This window comes from Helianthus annuus, chromosome 3 (assembly GCF_002127325.2).
Source record: "Helianthus annuus cultivar XRQ/B chromosome 3, HanXRQr2.0-SUNRISE, whole genome shotgun sequence".
Lineage (NCBI taxonomy): Eukaryota > Viridiplantae > Streptophyta > Magnoliopsida > Asterales > Asteraceae > Helianthus > Helianthus annuus.
This window is the reverse complement of record NC_035435.2, coordinates 115,428,074-115,445,754: the sequence shown is the minus strand read 5'-3', so window position 1 is coordinate 115,445,754 and position 17,681 is coordinate 115,428,074. Positions and strand designations below refer to the sequence as shown.

Below are 17,681 nucleotides of genomic sequence, written 5' to 3'. Positions count from 1 at the left end.
ATGAACATTAAAGAAACTTTATGATCATAACAAAAAGGAATAAAAAACAAATTATGGTTCAAGTTTTTTTTCTTTTCGGCAGAAACGTAGCATGTCATTAGACTTTGCCTTGCCATGCCAATCACGTAGCCAGTTACTTTTTTAATCAAACCTTAAATACATTTCTACATCTAACTGCATACTCTATATATAGACCAGATTCCTAGCTTAGAGAGCACCTCAACATCTAGTAACTTATCAACATTCTTAATCCTTTATAACGTCATGGGTCATTTGTCGTACAATACATTAATCATCCTAGCAGCACTGCTTGTTTTTGGGATGTGGGCATGCGAGGTCACTTCTCGAACTCTAAACGAAGAGAATATGATACAAAGGCACGAACAATGGATGGAACGCTACGGGCGTGTGTATAAAGACGATTTGGAGAAAGAAACACGTTTCAAGATATTCAAGAACAACGTGGCCTACATAGAAGCTTTCAACAATGTTGGCAACCGCGCTTACAAGCTCAGTGTCAATGCTTTTGCAGACCAAACAAATCAAGAGTTTAAAGCAACTCGTAACGGATTCAAGCTCCCATCCACACCAAGATCGGGTCAAACCACGCCATTCAGGTATGAAAATGTGATTGCGGTTCCGTCTAGCATTGACTGGAGGAAGAAAGGCGCCGTTACCCCAATCAAGGATCAAGGTCAATGTGGTAAGCCCGTCATAAATTCCAAATAAGAAACACTTCCTTTAGTTATCGTTTATATCGTTTTTAAAAATTTCTTTGTTTAAAAATCAATAGGAAGCTGTTGGGCATTTTCGACAATCGCTGCTACCGAAGGAATCACAGGAATCACCACGGGAAAACTGATTTCACTCTCTGAGCAAGAACTTGTGGACTGTGACAGGAGTGGTGAAGACCAAGGGTGTGAAGGCGGATACATGGATGATGGGTTTGATTTTATAGTAAAAAACAAAGGGATAAACACGGAGGCTGCATATCCTTACGAAGCAGCGGATGGAACTTGCAATGCAAAGAAAGAAGGTGTTGCTGCAGCCAAGATCACGGGACATGAGGATGTACCTGCCAACAGCGAGGCGGCACTGTTGAAGGCTGTGGCTATGCAGCCTGTCTCTGTTGCCATTGACGCGGGGGAGGCTGACTTCCAGTTTTACTCGAGTGGTGTTTTCAATGGAACTTGTGGTACTGAACTGGACCATGGGGTTACAGCTGTTGGGTATGGAATTAGCGATGATGGCATCAAGTACTGGCTCGTGAAGAACTCATGGGGCACGGTTTGGGGTGAAGAAGGATACATTAGGATGCAGAGAGATGTTGAAGCTAAAGAAGGGTTATGTGGAATTGCTATGATGGCTTCATATCCAACTGCTTGATATATATATACACCCTAACCTAGCACAGGGATTGTTCACTTTCATCATGTCCATATGCTTCCAATTGTGTCACTAGAAGTTGGGGACTGTTTGTAAAACTTGGTGTTGTACATGTATGCAAATCACTAGCATTCTATACTTATTTCGAAAACTTGATGATGCTATTTTCTTTTAAAGTTTTATTGAAATTATCTATAAAAGACTGAAGTTTTCTTTCATACACCTTATTGTATGACACAAACACCATACACTACACTATATTGTATCAATCAATGCATTATACATGCATGTACATATACCATGCCATAACATATTATTGTATATATCAATATAAAAGGCAGAGAAAAGCATTAACATTTCTTTTTTGTGTATTATTCTTTCTATAGTATTATCCGAGATTAGATTGATATGTCTAACTATACCTGGAAATATGGGCGGGGCAATTGCCCAAAAAGAACGTGTTCGGGTTAAATGTGGGCCGATTTAATAAATGGTCATTCTTTTATTCGGGTCAGAACTGGTTGATTTAAAAACTTGTTAGATTTACCTGTTTCCAACAGAAATTACAAAAAACAGAAGGTTACAAAAGAAATAAGCAGCACTAAAAACAGAAGGTTACACGAGAACCTGGGTTTACAATCCTTCAATACTCCTTATAAATGACAATTTTTGAAGAATGAGAAAGCTGGTATTTGATTATGCAAGTAGACATGTTACCTGATTAAACAATTTTCTGTAGGCGTTAAGATCCTGGAACAGTGATCGATGGCCCTTTGCTGCTGCTGCGGTATAAATGCTAATGCTTGTGAGTTGTGCCAAATATAATACACCATAAAACAACCCCTGATTGTGAAAAAAGATAACACAGATTGAACCATTAGTAAGTAAATGGGATGATAACATCACTTGTACTCAATAAAACAGGGTGTGGATCCTAGATGAGTGGCCAGGTTCATGCAGGTTGAGCTAGATAGAACAAAACCCTGTCGCAACCCATGCGGCTTCGGTGTGCGAGATCCTTCCTGAGTTCATGAACCCGTTCTAGATTGTGGGGTGGTGTGTGGAGCGAGATGTTGGACAATGATCTTGTGAGTGTTAATTTAAGGGGGTGAGCGAGATGGGTGCCCCTCCCTTTCCAATATGAAAGGGGTTAAAAATGGTTGGAGTGAGTTTAAGTGAGATGTCGAACTCCTATTGGTTGGGTTTATGGGTTCAAGTGGTGATCTAAAAGGTGCACTTTTCACCTTTAGTAGTTAAAAATACCTACTTAACTTAGCAGTTAGAGTATTGTTTTCGTATAACATAAGGCGTTGGTTTAAACCCAGAAGTAGGTAGAAAGTAATTAGATACCATACAAATGGTCAAATGGGACCAATAATATCCAAGAGCATTTGGAACATATCGTTTATAAGCAGAAGATCCACTCCCGAGTAGTGTTCGATTGGTTACGTATTAATCTACATTAGATTGATTGGTCTAATGTTATCAACACTAAAAGATGTGTCCAAGCTGATATTTTTAAACCCGTTTCACATCATGATGATTGGGAGTGAACAATCACTAATACTTATATTTACTTTTCTTAACTTCAAAGTGTGAGAGTTGTCCAAAAGAGTATTCCTTGCTTATTTCTTTCACTCAAAATTGTGCATGTGACTTTCATCTAACACAAATCCTAAGTGATAAAAGAAAGAACAATTATTCTTCTTTCAACAAAAAAAAAAAAAAAAAAAACTTGCATGCATAAAAAATCCTAGGGTTCAGTGACGTAAGTGCCTAAAAATGGGACATATTTGAGTGTATGGTGCCTCTATAGTTGACCTGAGGTCGAAGTCTCACAATGAGTTTATAAAAAATGTGTTTACCAAGCAGTTTGCAAATTATGACTAATAAAATTAAAATGAAGAAAAGTAATATCGAGATTTGATTGTTTGGTTTGTATAACTTCTAATTCAGAAGTGAGAGAATATGTTCTCCACCGGTTCCAGGTTTCTACAAATGATAATTATGTGAAAGTTTAATCTGGATGAACTACATAGACATAGTTCGTGAATGTGTATTTGATTGTGATAAAAGGGGGCTAGGTACTTGGATTACAAAAACGCAAGGTAGTCACCCGATAACCAGTTTAGTATAGCCAACCCCGAATCCCTCCCAATAAATCCTGATTGCCTATGGCACCAAGAACTGATGGTTCAAAATACGAAATTCAACAATATAAACAATTACAAATCAAACTCATAATCACCATAGTAATATAATCAAAATGATTAAAATACTATCCCAAAAATAACATAAACAATCACAAATATTCAATTCGAAACCTTACAATATGAGAGAAAACATACAAGAACTTAGCCACACATTGTTCGGTTGATCATTAATTCAGTTATGTTGTTCACATGAATCAAAGACGGAAAAACAATGATAGAATCACCCAAAATAATGTTTTGTCCCCCTAAATTCGCCCTCTCCAAGTTCTGAAAACGCCTAATGATAAGATATCCCAAAAGTCACAACCATCAACAACTAAAAAGGAGTTACAAAATTTGCGTCTGGCTCGGCCACCGTAGCTTACGGTGGTCTTCAAATGGCCTACGGTAAGAACAAACTGTCTTACGGTGGAATCTTTGTGGCATCAGTACCTACCGTAGCTTACGGTAGGCACCGTAAGCTACAGTAGCTTACGTTGGTAACAATCGAATGGAGATCGCGAAGATCGAGTTGAGGCACGACGGGAATCCAGAATTTAAGTGGGTTCCCCACTTTTATATTTAAAACTTTGTAATTTTTTAGGAATTATTAACTACTTTTTTTTATTTTTTAGGATTTAATAAGTAGTCTTTTTTTTATTTTTTAGGATTTAATAAGTAGTCTTTTATTATTTTTTAGGATTTATTAAGTAGTCTTTTTTTTTGTTATTTTTTAGGATGTTATGTAATTTTTTTAAAATAATATAAGTTTGATTTTATTTTATAAATCTCAAACTATTTAAAAAAAAAAAAAAACTAAAGTCAACCAACATGCTGCCGAAACGCTGCTAACCCACACCGCTTCCACACCTCACTTTTTTTTTTGAGTAAATTACAAAAATCATCCTTTATGTATGTCACTTATTGCAAACTGTGTCCTTTATCTTCAATAATTACAGAAAACGTACTCGATGTTTGCAAACCCTTGCAAGTTATGTCCTTTAGCCCTAACCCAGTTAATTTTTTGTTGTTAAATATGACCAAATGGACCCCACATGAGGGTATTTTGGTCATTTTACTTTCATATGGGGTCCATTTGGTTAGATTTAACCACAAAAATACACTCATGTGGGGTCCATTTGGTCAGATTTAACCACAAAAATTAACTGAGTTAGAGCTAAAGAATATAACTTGCAAGGGTTTGCAAACATCGAGTACGTTTTCTGTAATTATTGAAGACAAAGAACGCAGTTTGCAATAAGTGACATAGATAAAGAACGAATTTTGTAATTTACTTTTTTTTTTTTTTTTTGGGACCCACTATCGCAAAGCTCCCAAGCACCCATTTTATATTGTTCCAAACCTAGGGCTTCTTTCATTCGTCATCGCCGATACCATACCGCATACTACTAACAGAGTATATAAATACTTCCATCTTATATTTAGGGTTTAGCAAAACCCTAACGCTTTCAATCACAGTTTGTCTCGAAATCAGGTTCGTATCATCTAATCTTCACCAATATACATTCATTACAATCAATCTACTGTTCGTATGTTCCAATTTGCTCCATTAATTATCAATTATCTCAGTTTTTATACGTTTTCGTTTCGATTTGACAGAAATTTTGTGTAATTTGTATTATCGTAGGGATCTATGGGTAGTAAGAAAAGAAGTTCTGATAGTGTAGAAGTAGATAATCACAAAAGTGACACAAACGTTGATGAATTAAGGAAAACAATGAAAAAAATGAAAAAAAGTAGGAAGGATGATGGAGAGGTTACAAATCCTGTTAATTTAAGCTCTGATGATGAGGTTGATAAGGTTTCGAGTGAGCGTTCGAAGAAGAAACTGAAAAAGGGGAAGAAGAGTGATGGAGAGGTAGCAGTAACAAATCCTAAGAGTAATGATAATAAGTCTAGTGCGGATAAACCGATGGAGCGGAAGAAGAAACGGAAGGCGTTGGATAAGGAAAAGCACCGGGCTAGTTCGGATGATAATGGTGAAGTGAAGGCGAAGGTAGAGAGTTTGGAGGTGAAAGAAGTTGAGAATAGAGCGAGTAACGGTTTGCCGGAGTTTCATATAGGGGTGTTTAAGGACTTAGGGTCCGCTGATGTGTCGGTTAGGGAGGCTGCTGCTGAGAGGTTGGTGATGGAGTTGAAGGAGGTTCAGAAGGCTTATGATATGTTGGAGAAGAAGGAAAATGTTGAAGGTGAAGGTGAGTTGAAGTTGGAAGCTGAGAAAAATGACGGGTTGAATAATTGTGCACCGTCTGTGAGATATGCTGTTCGAAGGCTTATTCGTGGTGTTTCATCATCTAGAGAGGTATAATGTTTATATATATTTAATAGTGTCCGCGAATGATGAAAATGTTTGGAGATTAAAGCAAAGGCTGAACTTTTTAATATATCGTTCATTCACGTTTTACTAATTTGCGAGCCTTTGTTGTGGGCGTTCTTTTGCAGTGTGCAAGGCAAGGATTTGCATTGGGTTTGACTATGTTAGTTGGTGAGGTTTCCAGTATTTCATTAGACTCGCTGCTGAAACTAATTGTTGACTTATTGGAAGTATCTTCTTCAATGAAGGGTCAGGTGAGATAGTAACCAGTAATTAACTAGCAGAGCTAACTTTCCTGAATATGAATCTGCCAGCTTATTGTTTATCTGAGGATTTGTATATTTCTTTATGGCATACAGGAAATCAAAGACTGTCTTTTAGGTCGTTTGTTTGCTTATGGGTCTCTTGCACGATCAGGAAGACTTTCTCAACAAAGTGATGATGATTCAGAGCATGTAAAAGCATTCACTAGCTCTGTTATTTCACTAGCCACTAAGAAACGCTATCTTCAGGAGCCTGCTGTCGAGATTATCTCGCAGTTGAGTGAAAAGGTACTATATAGATAACTTAGACGATGGAACAAAATTTAAACCTTTAAAGAATATTACTATGATAACTGAAGTTATATATAGTACATGTGAACTGAAGTTATTTGGATTGCAGTTGCCTGTTGAAGTTGTGTTGAAGCAAGTTCTAGAAGCTCCGGGTCTCCACGAATGGTTTGAAGGAGCCATAGAAGCTGGAAATCCCGATGCGTTACTTCTAGCTCTTAAGCTCAGAGAAAAAGTAGCTGCTGACGACAAATTGTTTGGGAAGCTCTTACCCGATTCATACAGTTCTAGCACATTGTTTTCTGTTGACCATCTATCCTCTCTCGCAAATTGCTTTAAGGTTATTACTTTTATTATTGTTGTTTTGATTTTGTGTAGTGTTAGTTTTCTAACTCTTCTTTGTTTTCCAGGAGTCTACATTTTGTCAGCCTCGAGTCCATGGTGTATGGCCAGTATTGGTGAATATCCTGTTACCCGAAATTTCACCACAACATGCTGATTCAGCAACAGGATTGAACTCTGCAAAAAAGCACAAAAAGAGTCGCAAATCCAGCTCTTACGATGAAGACATTCAGAAAAACCTGCAGAATTTCTGGGATATTATCATTGAAAGATCACTTCTTTTATCATCACATGATCGGAAACACTTGGTGTTCGATATTATACTTCTTGTTCTACCAAGGCTGCCTGTATCTTGCATTCCCATTGTTTTTTCTTTCAAGATTATTCAATGTCTAGTGGATATTCTCTCCACAAAGGATTCATGGCTGTACAAATTTGCGGAATACTTTTTAAAAGAATTGTTAGAGTGGGTCAGCCATGATGATGGTAGACGCGTGGCGGTTACTATGGCTATGCAGAAACACAGCAACGGGAAATTCGATAGCATTACGAGGACTAAAACCGTTAAAGATTTGATGTCGGGTTTCAGCACCAAATCAGGCTGCATGCTTTTTATCCAAAACCTAATCGACATGTTTCTTGACGTGACTCCTGCTTCGGAAGAACCGTCGGATCAAAGTCAAACAACCGATGATAATTCCGAAATTGGTTCAATCGAGGAAAAGAGTTCTGTCGAACCTCGTGGAACTTCTGATTTTCTTAAAAGCTGGGTTGTAGACTCCGTCCCTAGTGTGTTAAAACATTCGAAACTCGATAACGAAGAGAAGTTTTGTGTTCAAAAAGAAATCTTGAAGTTTTTGGCTGTTCAGGGTTTGTTTTCTTCTTCTCTCGGGACTGAAGTGACTTCATTCGATTTAGATGAAAAGTTTAGATGGCCGAAAACTGCTACTTCGAGTTCTCTTCGCGGGATGTGTATCGAGCAACTGGAGTTATTGTTGGCGAATGCTCAAAAAGGAGAAGGGCCCCACGCTGTTGCAAGCGGACGTGAAGCCAATGATCTTGGTTCTTATTTCATGCGGTTTCTTAGTATTTTACGTAATATTCCTTCAGTCTCTCTGTTTAGATCATTGAGTGATGACGATGAAAAGGCGTTTAGAAAATTGCAAGCGATGGAAACTCAGCTTTCAAGAGAGGTAATTAGTTTTCTTCTACTAATACAAAGGAAGGTTTTTAATTTATTATTCTGGTGGTTATTTAAAAAAACAGATTCTAATATATTTTCGAAATGATGGCAGGAAAGGAACTGTGGGATGAGTGCGGATGCCAACAAATTGCATGCATTGAGGTACTTGCTCATCCAATTGCTGCTACAACTCTTACTCAGACCAGGAGAGTTTTCGGAAGCTGTATCGGAAATAACGATATGCTGCAAGAAGCTCTTCCCGTCACCTGATCCGCTTGATTCAGATGACGAACCAGATGATAATGATGATGATGAAGCGCCTGAATTAATGGATGTTTTGGTTGATACACTGCTCTCCTTGCTCCCTCAGTCTTCCGCTCCTATGCGGTCTGCCATTGAGCAGGTATGTTTCAAACATAGGTACCAAATTCGCTGGGATTCTTACGTTTTTCGAATTGGTACGTTTCGTACCATACAAAGTATGTATATGTACCAATTCGCGAATTTAGGATTTCAAATCGGCCATCTGATTAGTCTGTTCAATTCGTTTTGGGGTTCGATTGAGGGTTTGTTTTTAATACGCACCTTGATTGTAGAATACGTATAAGGGTTCACATATTTAGGGTTCGTGTTTTGGCGAGAATATGGCAAGCGGGAAAAACCAGATTGCGTATAATCAGGCAACCAACATCGATTCGTTTCCACAATACTTCCAGTTTCCAAAAACAATTCACACAGCAATGTTTATGTTTATATTTGGTAATATGAATATGTATAAGCAGAATATGTTTATGTTTTCTTATTTGGTAATTTGAATATTGGATTTTGGTCATTTGGATTTATGAATTTAGTAATTTCTGTATTAATTTGTGGATACCGAACCAGACTCAATGGTACACCGTACCGGAGCGTACCAAAATGAACCTACCCTCCTCTACCGAATTCGTCCCATTTGACGAATCGCGAACCCGAACCGCGTTCCCGAACTGGAGCGAACCGCGAATTAGGTGGCTATAGTTTTAAAAACGAACATTCAAACGCAAACGCAACCTAAACGTGCTCTAACTTAATATAATTAATCTCTTTCATTTTTTTAGGTTTTCAAATACTACAGTGAAGATGTGACAGATAATGGTCTGTTTAGGATGTTAAAGGTTATAAAAAAGGACTTAAAACCAGCAAGACATCAAGAGACAGACAGTGACGATGAAGATGATGACGATGATGATGATCTTTTGGAAATTGAAGAAGCAGAGGATTCAGATTCTGATGATGAAGCAGAAACAGGTGATAATACTTCTGCTGGTGATGACGGTGATCTTATAGAACAGTCTGAAGACTCTGAAGGAGGAACTATAGGAAAAGAACCTCATGAAGAAGAAGATTCGGATGAATCTGACGGTGGAATGGATGATGAAGCGATGTTCAGAATGGATTCTTATCTCGCCCAAATTTTTAAAGAAAAACGTAACCAAGCCGGTGGTGAAACCGCTCATTCTCAACTTGTTCTTTTCAAACTTCGCGTACTTTCTTTGTTGGAAATTTACCTTCACGAGAATCGAGGTGAGTCTTTATTGCTAAACTTTTTATCTTTTAAATAAACCCATATCACATTATATATATATATATATATATATATATATATATATATTAATATATTAATTATATATATATTAATTCATCACAAGTTGAAGAATAGTAACGTAGGGTCAGACTTTTGTTTTACTTTGTTTTATATAAAAATCTAATGTTTGACTCTTTTAGAAGACTTATTTTTGTACAGACTTTTGTTTGTCGCTTATGATTTTTTGATAGTAAAAACTTCAAGATTTTTCAACTTGTTAAATAAGTTTAGTTTTTTGTATTAGTTTTTGTTTTACGCTTTTTTCTTGAGTTTGGTCGTCGTTTGGTTGGTCAGATTTGGTCCCTCAGGTTTTTTTTACTCCCACGATTTTCGATATGTGTCGGTATACATTTGACATCGTCTATGTATTACGTCACGTGAGTCACTCTTGTTAAAAGTTCGTGGTTTTGTTTTACGCTTTTTCTCGGTTTTGAGTGTCGTTTGGTTGCTACTTAGCACGGTTTTACGCCTCCCACCCCTCAACGCTGGTAGCACAATTTTACGCACGCTGCCCCGCAACGCGGGGGGTTAAGACTAGTTTGAATCAAATTGAAAACTTTTTTGCTGTAATGCAGGTAAACCACAAGTGCTGAGAGTATTCACGAATCTTGCACAGGCGTTTGTGAACCCACATACAACCGAAGGCAGTGAGCAGCTTGGTGACCGTATTTGTAAAATCATTGAGCATGAGATATTCAAAGCAAAACACTACCCGAGAGGAGAATCCGTGCAACTATCAGTTCTCGAACCACTTTTGGAAAAAAATCTGAAACTAGCAGCGAAACCGTTTAAGAAAAAGAAGTCTGCAGTCACCCCATCTAAGAAGAAACAATCTGCTTCTTTCCAGCGATACCGAAAGATCGTTAATCTCGCTCAGAACTCGACTTATTGGATTCTAAAGCTTATTGATTCAAGAAGTTTCTCTGAAGATGAATTGGAAAGGGTGTATGATATATTAAAAAACGCTATGGTGCGTTATTTTGATGATAAAAACTCTCAACTGAAACCCCAATTCTTGAAAGAGATATTCAGGAGGTGGCCGTGGGTTGGTCAACATTTTTTCGGGTTTCTTGTTGACAAATGTGCCGGTGCAAAGTCGAAGTTTAGGCAAGTTGAAGCACTCGACTTGATATTGGAAATATTGAAGCCACATGTTTTGGTTAAAGATGGAAATGATGAAGGGAAAGAGATGATAAGTGTTCATCTTTCTCGACTTAGTAATTTGATCAAGGAGCTAGTGACAAATATGCCTGAAAAGCAAGCAAAACGGGCTGAGGTGCGAAAATTCTGTGGTAAGATCTTTACTTGTTTGACCACTTATAAACTATCGACACAGTTTCTTGAATCTTTGGATTCCGAAGTTCATTCGTCATGTGAAAGTCAAATCGGTAAAGCTTTTCTTGATTTGAAAAGGCAACAGGCATAGGGTTCTTATTTGGATATTGCTTAAGATTTTGTCTTTTCCATGTATACAACTTTTGGGAGTCGTTCTTTTGAAGATGCAGCAGATTATGAAACTACAGCTTCAAGAAATTTTGCTGGGAAGGCTTCCATTGAGTGGCATATGGAGTGATGTAGGTTTTCATTTGTTTTTGAATCACAAGACACTTAGAATCAATGTTTGCACTGGCTTTAGTTTTATCTGTTTTTTTCAATATATTTCAGCACATTCAACTTATAACATTGTTTCGATGTATGAATCGGTTTCTCAAACTCGGTCTTCCTATTAAGGTTTGGTTGCTGTAGTTTTTGTTGTTGATTTGACGTGTATGTCTCGCCACAACCTTTTGTTATTGTTTTCTGAAGTTGAAAGCATACTTGCTAGGGGGATAGCAAACTTAGGCTGATGTCTGTGAAGATAAACATCACCATAATTAGTTATTTTTGAATTTGAATTTTAGCAACTGGACCTGGATCACCTTCTGCATCGGTTTTAGCTTCTGGGTCGTTGGATCTTGATTCGATTTAGTACAGGTTCCCTTCCCATCGGTGTTAGCTCCTGGAATGTTGGGTCCCGATTCAATTTGGTTGTCGGGTCTCCGCAAATTATATAATTATACTTGTAATATTGTTGAATTTTTAGGTATAAAGAACTCATACTATGTTACAAACCGAGCTCAAGTTCTAGAAGGTTTAAAACGTGTAAAGCCTAAACTCATTTACCCCTGTAATACCGGCATTTTTTATTTCACAATGATGAATGCATGTGAAGTTGATGAGTTCAAAAAGAGGTTCATTTAGATCTCATTTTTTTTAATAATGTTGAACGAAAACTGGGCAAACGTGTTTGTTATGTCTGCATCTCCAGATTTTTAGGTAACCTTTTACAATTTCTAATGTTTGTGGATCCTCAAAAATCAACACTTGTTGACCCCATTGAAGGTCAAACCTACAAATTTGAAGATTATGGACCAATCAAACTGTCATATAATCTTTATTTATTTCAACAAAACCATCCTAAAATAGTAAAATTTATTTGCCATTTGAACACCATTAAATTAAAGTTCTATATACCTAGTCCCTTTGAACTTGTGGTCGAGATCGTGACAATCAAAAACTATAAAACAATATCCCAAAACTTAACATTGTTGATTAAAAACTTTGGAGCTACACTACACACATCTTTTGTACCCCATCATCACATGCATTTGTGTGAACATTTGAATAACAACAATTAGAACAAGAATTTGCATTGTGATGGATTCCTACAACTACATTACACTTTTGTCTTGTTGGTCATATGTACACAACATCATCCCCTTTCCTCCACCATCCCATCTCATCTTCCAGCCTGCCATCTCCTCCCTACTAATATAAGTCAGCAACACTCTCAAAACCCATTAACTAAACCTAAATCAAAACCCAATTTCTCCTCCAATCCTTTCATGGAAACCAACATCATCTTGCAGACCAATTTTGTTCTCTTAACCCATCATCATGACCAGATCCTGCAATGGCATTTGCAATTTCCTGCTTTTCGGATTCAGATCGACTACACCTTCTGTTGTTCCATCAAGATTGTGCATCATCTGCATCAGAATCACTCCCAGAAGAGCTCCCAGAGCCTGAATCTGTAAACAAATCAAAATCAACCTCATAAACCTCTCTTTTCTCAACAAACTTCAAACTTGTTGTGGAAAGACAAGATTCAATACCACTGGAAGACGACGAATCACCGCTGCTTGAGCTGCTTGATCCGCTCGAGCTGCTGCTTGCAGCATTGTCATTTCCATGACCTGCGGCTGCACCCTGACCACCACCATCATCTTTCTCTATCTCCACGTGTGGGAAGCTGCTTTCGGGCATCTCATCCCCAATGTCGACGTCTTCTTCACCTGCATCCTTCTTGCTCTTCTTCATACTGTCAATTTTCTCACCCATGGGAACCTAAACAAAAACGAAACTATCAGCACAACAAAAACAAATCAAATAAAATTAGCAAAGAACGAAAACTTTCTGACAATCGAAAGCCTTACATCGTCAATGTCAGCCGAGACACTCGGAGCAGCAACCGCAGACACATTGTTTACCAAAAGCGCCTGCCTTTTCGTCTTGCTAACATGTTTCTTCCAGTTGGTAACAAACCGATCAAGCTCCCACAGCGTTTCGGTGTCCAATGCCTCGATATCAAGCTCAATTTCATCCCCCTCTTGCGCCAACTGATCGTTCCTCTTCCGTATAATCTGCAACAACTGAGGCATCTTTTCCGGAGGCATACTCTGCAACCCCAACCCCAATTTCTGTTTCTCTTCCATATTCATTTCCCTCTTATTCGGGTCTTTCGCCCTAGGCTTCGGCAACTTAGCCACAACACCCCTCGTCCCTGTCGAAGACGGCTTCACCGGTTCTGCAGCCTGCATTGGCGGTGAAAGACTCCGAACAGGCGACTGAACTGACTGAAAAGATTGAACAGAATGAACAACAGGCGGGATTATCGGATTGGACGCAGTCGAGTGATTCTGCTTGTTCGAAACCGAAGGCACAACCAGCCCAGGCCCAACCCCACTCGTCAGGCCGGTTTTAACCTTCTTCGATCTCTCAGGCGACTGAATATCGTCCCAAGAGCTCCCATCCAATTCATCCACAGCCGAAAATTCATTAACAACCTGCCGATTTGTTGCCAATTTCGCCTGAATAGGTCTAAAAAGCTCTTCGAAATACCTAAACAGCTGATCCGCCATACCATGAACCTCATCCGTCCTCGGGTTATACAGCATCGCATTCTCAAACACCAATCTCACATCCGAAGCAAAATCCAATGGATTTGAATACAACCCCTTGGACAAATTGGACTTAACCGTACCCAAATCCATCGGCCGTTTAATAATCTGATGATAATCATGAAGCCCTAAGGCAACCGCATCCACCGGCTTATTGAACACCCAACTCAACTTATGCTTCATCAATTTCGTCAACGCTTGACGACAATTCTTCATCAAACTCTCATCCACTTCACCGCCGTTAACCAAACCCTGACGGAAATGCTTCATCTCTTTATTACTCGATCCAAACGGCATCGGCAGCCGTTTATTCCCCGTCAATTTCTTAAATTTCCCATTCGCCGATCTAGGGTTAGGGTTTACATCCGGAACCTGAATCCGATCATTTAACTTCCGGATTCGTTCAAGATCCGACACCAATTTCTTCCGTAACTCATTAATCTCGCTTCTAGAACACTTAGCAACGTTGTAGGTGACAAACGGACCGTAATTAAAGCTGTTTCCGTAACCGGGTTCAATCGGTTTTTGATTGAACGAATAAGCATCATCGGATGCGGATTGAGTCGCAACCAGCGCAGAGGGATCAACGGCGGTGGTGCTGTGAGGGCGGCCGTTGATGGCGGAATTGGGAAAATGCTTCTTCTTGTTCGATTTGGGTTTTTGGTTAGGGTTAGGGTTAGGGTTCAGAATACGATGAGGATTATTATTGGAATAATTAGGGATTTCTCCCATGAATGATTGGTGATGATTATTATTTCTACTCGCTAACACCGTCGACGCCGCCATCAACCACCGCCGGCAACGAATTCGCCGGATCTGTCACCGATTGAAAGTCATACATGCGTAATACGACGTCGTTGAGCACAATACAATAATATTCCTCCAACGGAGATCGGAAAACAACGAAACGACGTCGTGCAGATAAATATATATAAATTTTTATATATATTTATGGAGGTGATGGTTTTCTAGGGTTTGTGACTGAGCGAAGATTGAAGGGGTTGGGGGTGGTTCTTAAAGGCGATAAGATCTGACCGGGGTAAACACGGGCAGGATATCCACCGTTGATTGCTTTCTGACCGTTGATCCAACGGATGAAGTTGAACTACTTGCTGGCTGGGCACGTTGCCCATCATACCTGTAATCTACGGCTGAGATGAGATCTGTTACACACGTGGCATTTTAACAACCTCTTGATGAAAATATCGTGAGTTTTAGACGCTTTAATTTAGGGTTTTTTTTGGTGGGGCCCAGGGTAGTCCCACTGTCCAAACACATATAATGACATGGACTGGCTTAAAAGTAAAAATGTGAGTTGGTATCGTCAGCCACGCGCCTTGTACGTGATGTAAATACAAGCGCGTGTTGAGGGTAGTAAAGTAATAGGAGCAATAAAGATAACCGACCTTTTTCTGTGAAAAGACGGAAATAGCCTTGGTGCGAGTACGAAAAGGTAAAAGGGTGTTGTGTTGGGACCTTGAAATTAATCACCTCCTCAGATTAATAAATTCTATTTTTTTATTAAAATATTAAAGAAAAACTTTTAGCTCTTCGTTATTAAATCCATAAACGAAAAATCATGTGCTTTTTTAACAAGTAAAGAATTTGTAGAGAATAAAAAATATTAAGTGACCAGGAAATAGAAAAAAAAGACGGCATAATTTTATTTTTTGATAAAAAATATGAAAACGAATCAAGTTTAATAAACATTGTTTTTAACTCCGTAACTTTTGTAAAAATATTATTGTTATATTTCATTTCAATAAATATATACGAAAACTAGTTTGTTAACTCCCTAACTTTTATGATTGAAGATTTATAAGGTATAAAAAAATATAAATTAGAAAATAACATGAAGGCATAATTTTTTTGAACAAACTTGAAATACAAAAAATGTGTCATAAATAAAGGCATCATTTAGTTAGCAACAACTAAACTTCAAACGTACCCAAAAGATACAAATATAGTATTTTTAACTCCGTTACTCTTAAGAAAAAAAAAATCAATATATGAGAACTAGTTTGTAAGAAAAAGCCATCGCAAATTAATTTTATAAAAATTACTTTTTTTTACTCCGCAACTCTTATAAGAAAAATAAAATCCTTTAAAAAACAAATAAAATATTTTAACATGCCAAAAGCTAGTTGTAACGCAAAATGACCAAGAAATTATTTTTTTAAATTTTGTGTAATTTTTGACAATTAAAGACTTTTAAACAAGAAATTATTTTTTTAAGAAATGTGTAATTTTTGACAATTAAAGACTTTTAAATTATAAAAAAATAATTTATAAACCAGGAAACCGAAAAAAGCAAAACATAATTTTGTTTTTTACTATAAACATGTCATACAAAAAATGTTTGGTAACTGATGACACCATTTAGCACCAATTAAACTTCAAACTTACCCAAAAATACAAATTATTGTACTTTTTACTTGGTAACTTTAATAAAACAAAAATATTTTCCCTTAAAAAAAAAAAAAATATTTCAACACGCGTAAACTAGTTTGTAACGTACAATGACCAAGAAATTCATATTAAAATAAAAAAAAGTAATACAAAAATTAATAAAATAAAATATTTTTTAATTAATATTAATAATAATAATAAACATGTACCGTTTTTACAAAAACCTAATTTCGTTTAGATCGGAAAAAGGAGAAGATTATCGCCGGCGGTCGCCGGCGGCCGGAAAAGCATGTTCTTCTCCGATCTTCAAACGCGTTTCCGGCGAACTCGACTCCGTCGATCTACCGTCGATGGTTTGCAGCAGATCTGAAACAACTTTATCTGCCGTCCGATGTACGGTGGCGGAGGGGTGGCGGCGACAGGCGGCGGTTGAATGGAAACTGATGAGATCTGAAAGTGAAGGGGTGGGAATTATTATTTGGGAGTGGATTAAAGTTTGGTGATGTTTTTTTTGTGGTTGTAGCGTAAGGATTGTTTTTTTTTTTTAATTTGGGGTTGCATTTGAGGGGAATTTAAGTTTCATTTCACTTGCATGTCAAATTAAAGGCACTTGCAAATGTTTATTTGAGGTCTTTTTTTTTTCATCTTTTTATTGGGCAAAGGAAAAGGTACTATTGTATTTAAAAATTTGTACTGTTTTATTTAACTAAACAAAAACATAGTTGTAATGTGTGGGTGTTTGGATTAGCTTATTTTGGAGTAAGTTATAACTTATTGACTTATAAAAGTTAATAAGTTGTTTTTATAGTGTTTGGTTTAACTTATTTAAGCTATTTTTGTGTGTGAAAAAGTTGTTTTTGAGAAGTTAGAAACTCTAACTTATAACTTATGACTTATATAAGTTAATAAGTTGTTTTTGAGAAGGAATCCCAAATACCCAATGTGTATAAAAGTTATGAATTATATTTGAGACAGGTTTTAAACTAAAAATAAAAGTGTGTAAAACTTAAAATAAAACTGTTAATTTAAATTAGAGGGCTGACAAATCGTGTCTTAGCAGGTTTAATAGGTATCTGATAACGCGAACATTAAAAATTTTAAACATGAATACGACTCGTTTAACTACTTTATATCCAATGTCTAAAAGACAGATGTATATTTTATGCACATAGAAGGAGAAATAATGGATCTTAACTTTCAAATTTTGATTATTTTTAAAAATGTAAAAAATCACATGGTGTACTTTTCTGTTATCGTGTCTTAGCAGGTTACCTATAGGTTACCTATTGTCAGCCCTAATTTAAATGTCATTTTGGTCATTGTGGTTTGGGTCATTTTCCTAGTTTAGTTCAAATGTTTGAAACATTGCCATTTTAATCCAAATAGTTTCAAGCGTTGCCATTTTAATTAATTGGGTTAACTCTGTCCATTTTTTATGT

The 17,681-nt window shown here is 37.3% G+C and overlaps 3 protein-coding genes across 3 annotated transcripts; 2 read left to right on the top strand and 1 right to left on the bottom strand.

Moving 5' to 3' along the window:
• Positions 1 to 252: 252 nt before the first annotated feature.
• LOC110927814 (senescence-specific cysteine protease SAG39) lies at positions 253 to 1,528 on the top strand. The gene is made up of 2 exons (XM_022171203.2): positions 253 to 703; positions 794 to 1,528. The coding sequence occupies exons 1-2, from the start codon at positions 265 to 267 to the stop codon at positions 1,384 to 1,386; spliced, it is 1,032 nt and encodes a 343-aa protein (XP_022026895.1). The 5' UTR covers positions 253 to 264; the 3' UTR covers positions 1,387 to 1,528.
• Positions 1,529 to 4,914: 3,386 nt separating this feature from the next.
• Positions 4,915 to 11,372, top strand: LOC110929290 (myb-binding protein 1A-like protein). The gene is made up of 9 exons (XM_022172420.2): positions 4,915 to 5,073; positions 5,227 to 5,901; positions 6,042 to 6,167; positions 6,273 to 6,464; positions 6,577 to 6,804; positions 6,875 to 7,999; positions 8,102 to 8,392; positions 9,087 to 9,552; positions 10,189 to 11,372. The coding sequence occupies exons 2-9, from the start codon at positions 5,233 to 5,235 to the stop codon at positions 11,037 to 11,039; spliced, it is 3,948 nt and encodes a 1,315-aa protein (XP_022028112.1). The 5' UTR covers positions 4,915 to 5,073; positions 5,227 to 5,232; the 3' UTR covers positions 11,040 to 11,372.
• Positions 11,373 to 12,181: 809 nt separating this feature from the next.
• On the bottom strand, positions 12,182 to 16,757 carry LOC110929291 (transcription factor GTE7). Its single transcript, XM_022172422.2, has 3 exons — positions 13,090 to 16,757; positions 12,769 to 13,000; positions 12,182 to 12,684 (listed from the first exon to the last, which is right to left on the bottom strand). The coding sequence occupies exons 1-3, from the start codon at positions 14,617 to 14,619 to the stop codon at positions 12,626 to 12,628; spliced, it is 1,821 nt and encodes a 606-aa protein (XP_022028114.1). The 5' UTR covers positions 14,620 to 16,757; the 3' UTR covers positions 12,182 to 12,625.
• Positions 16,758 to 17,681: the final 924 nt, after the last annotated feature.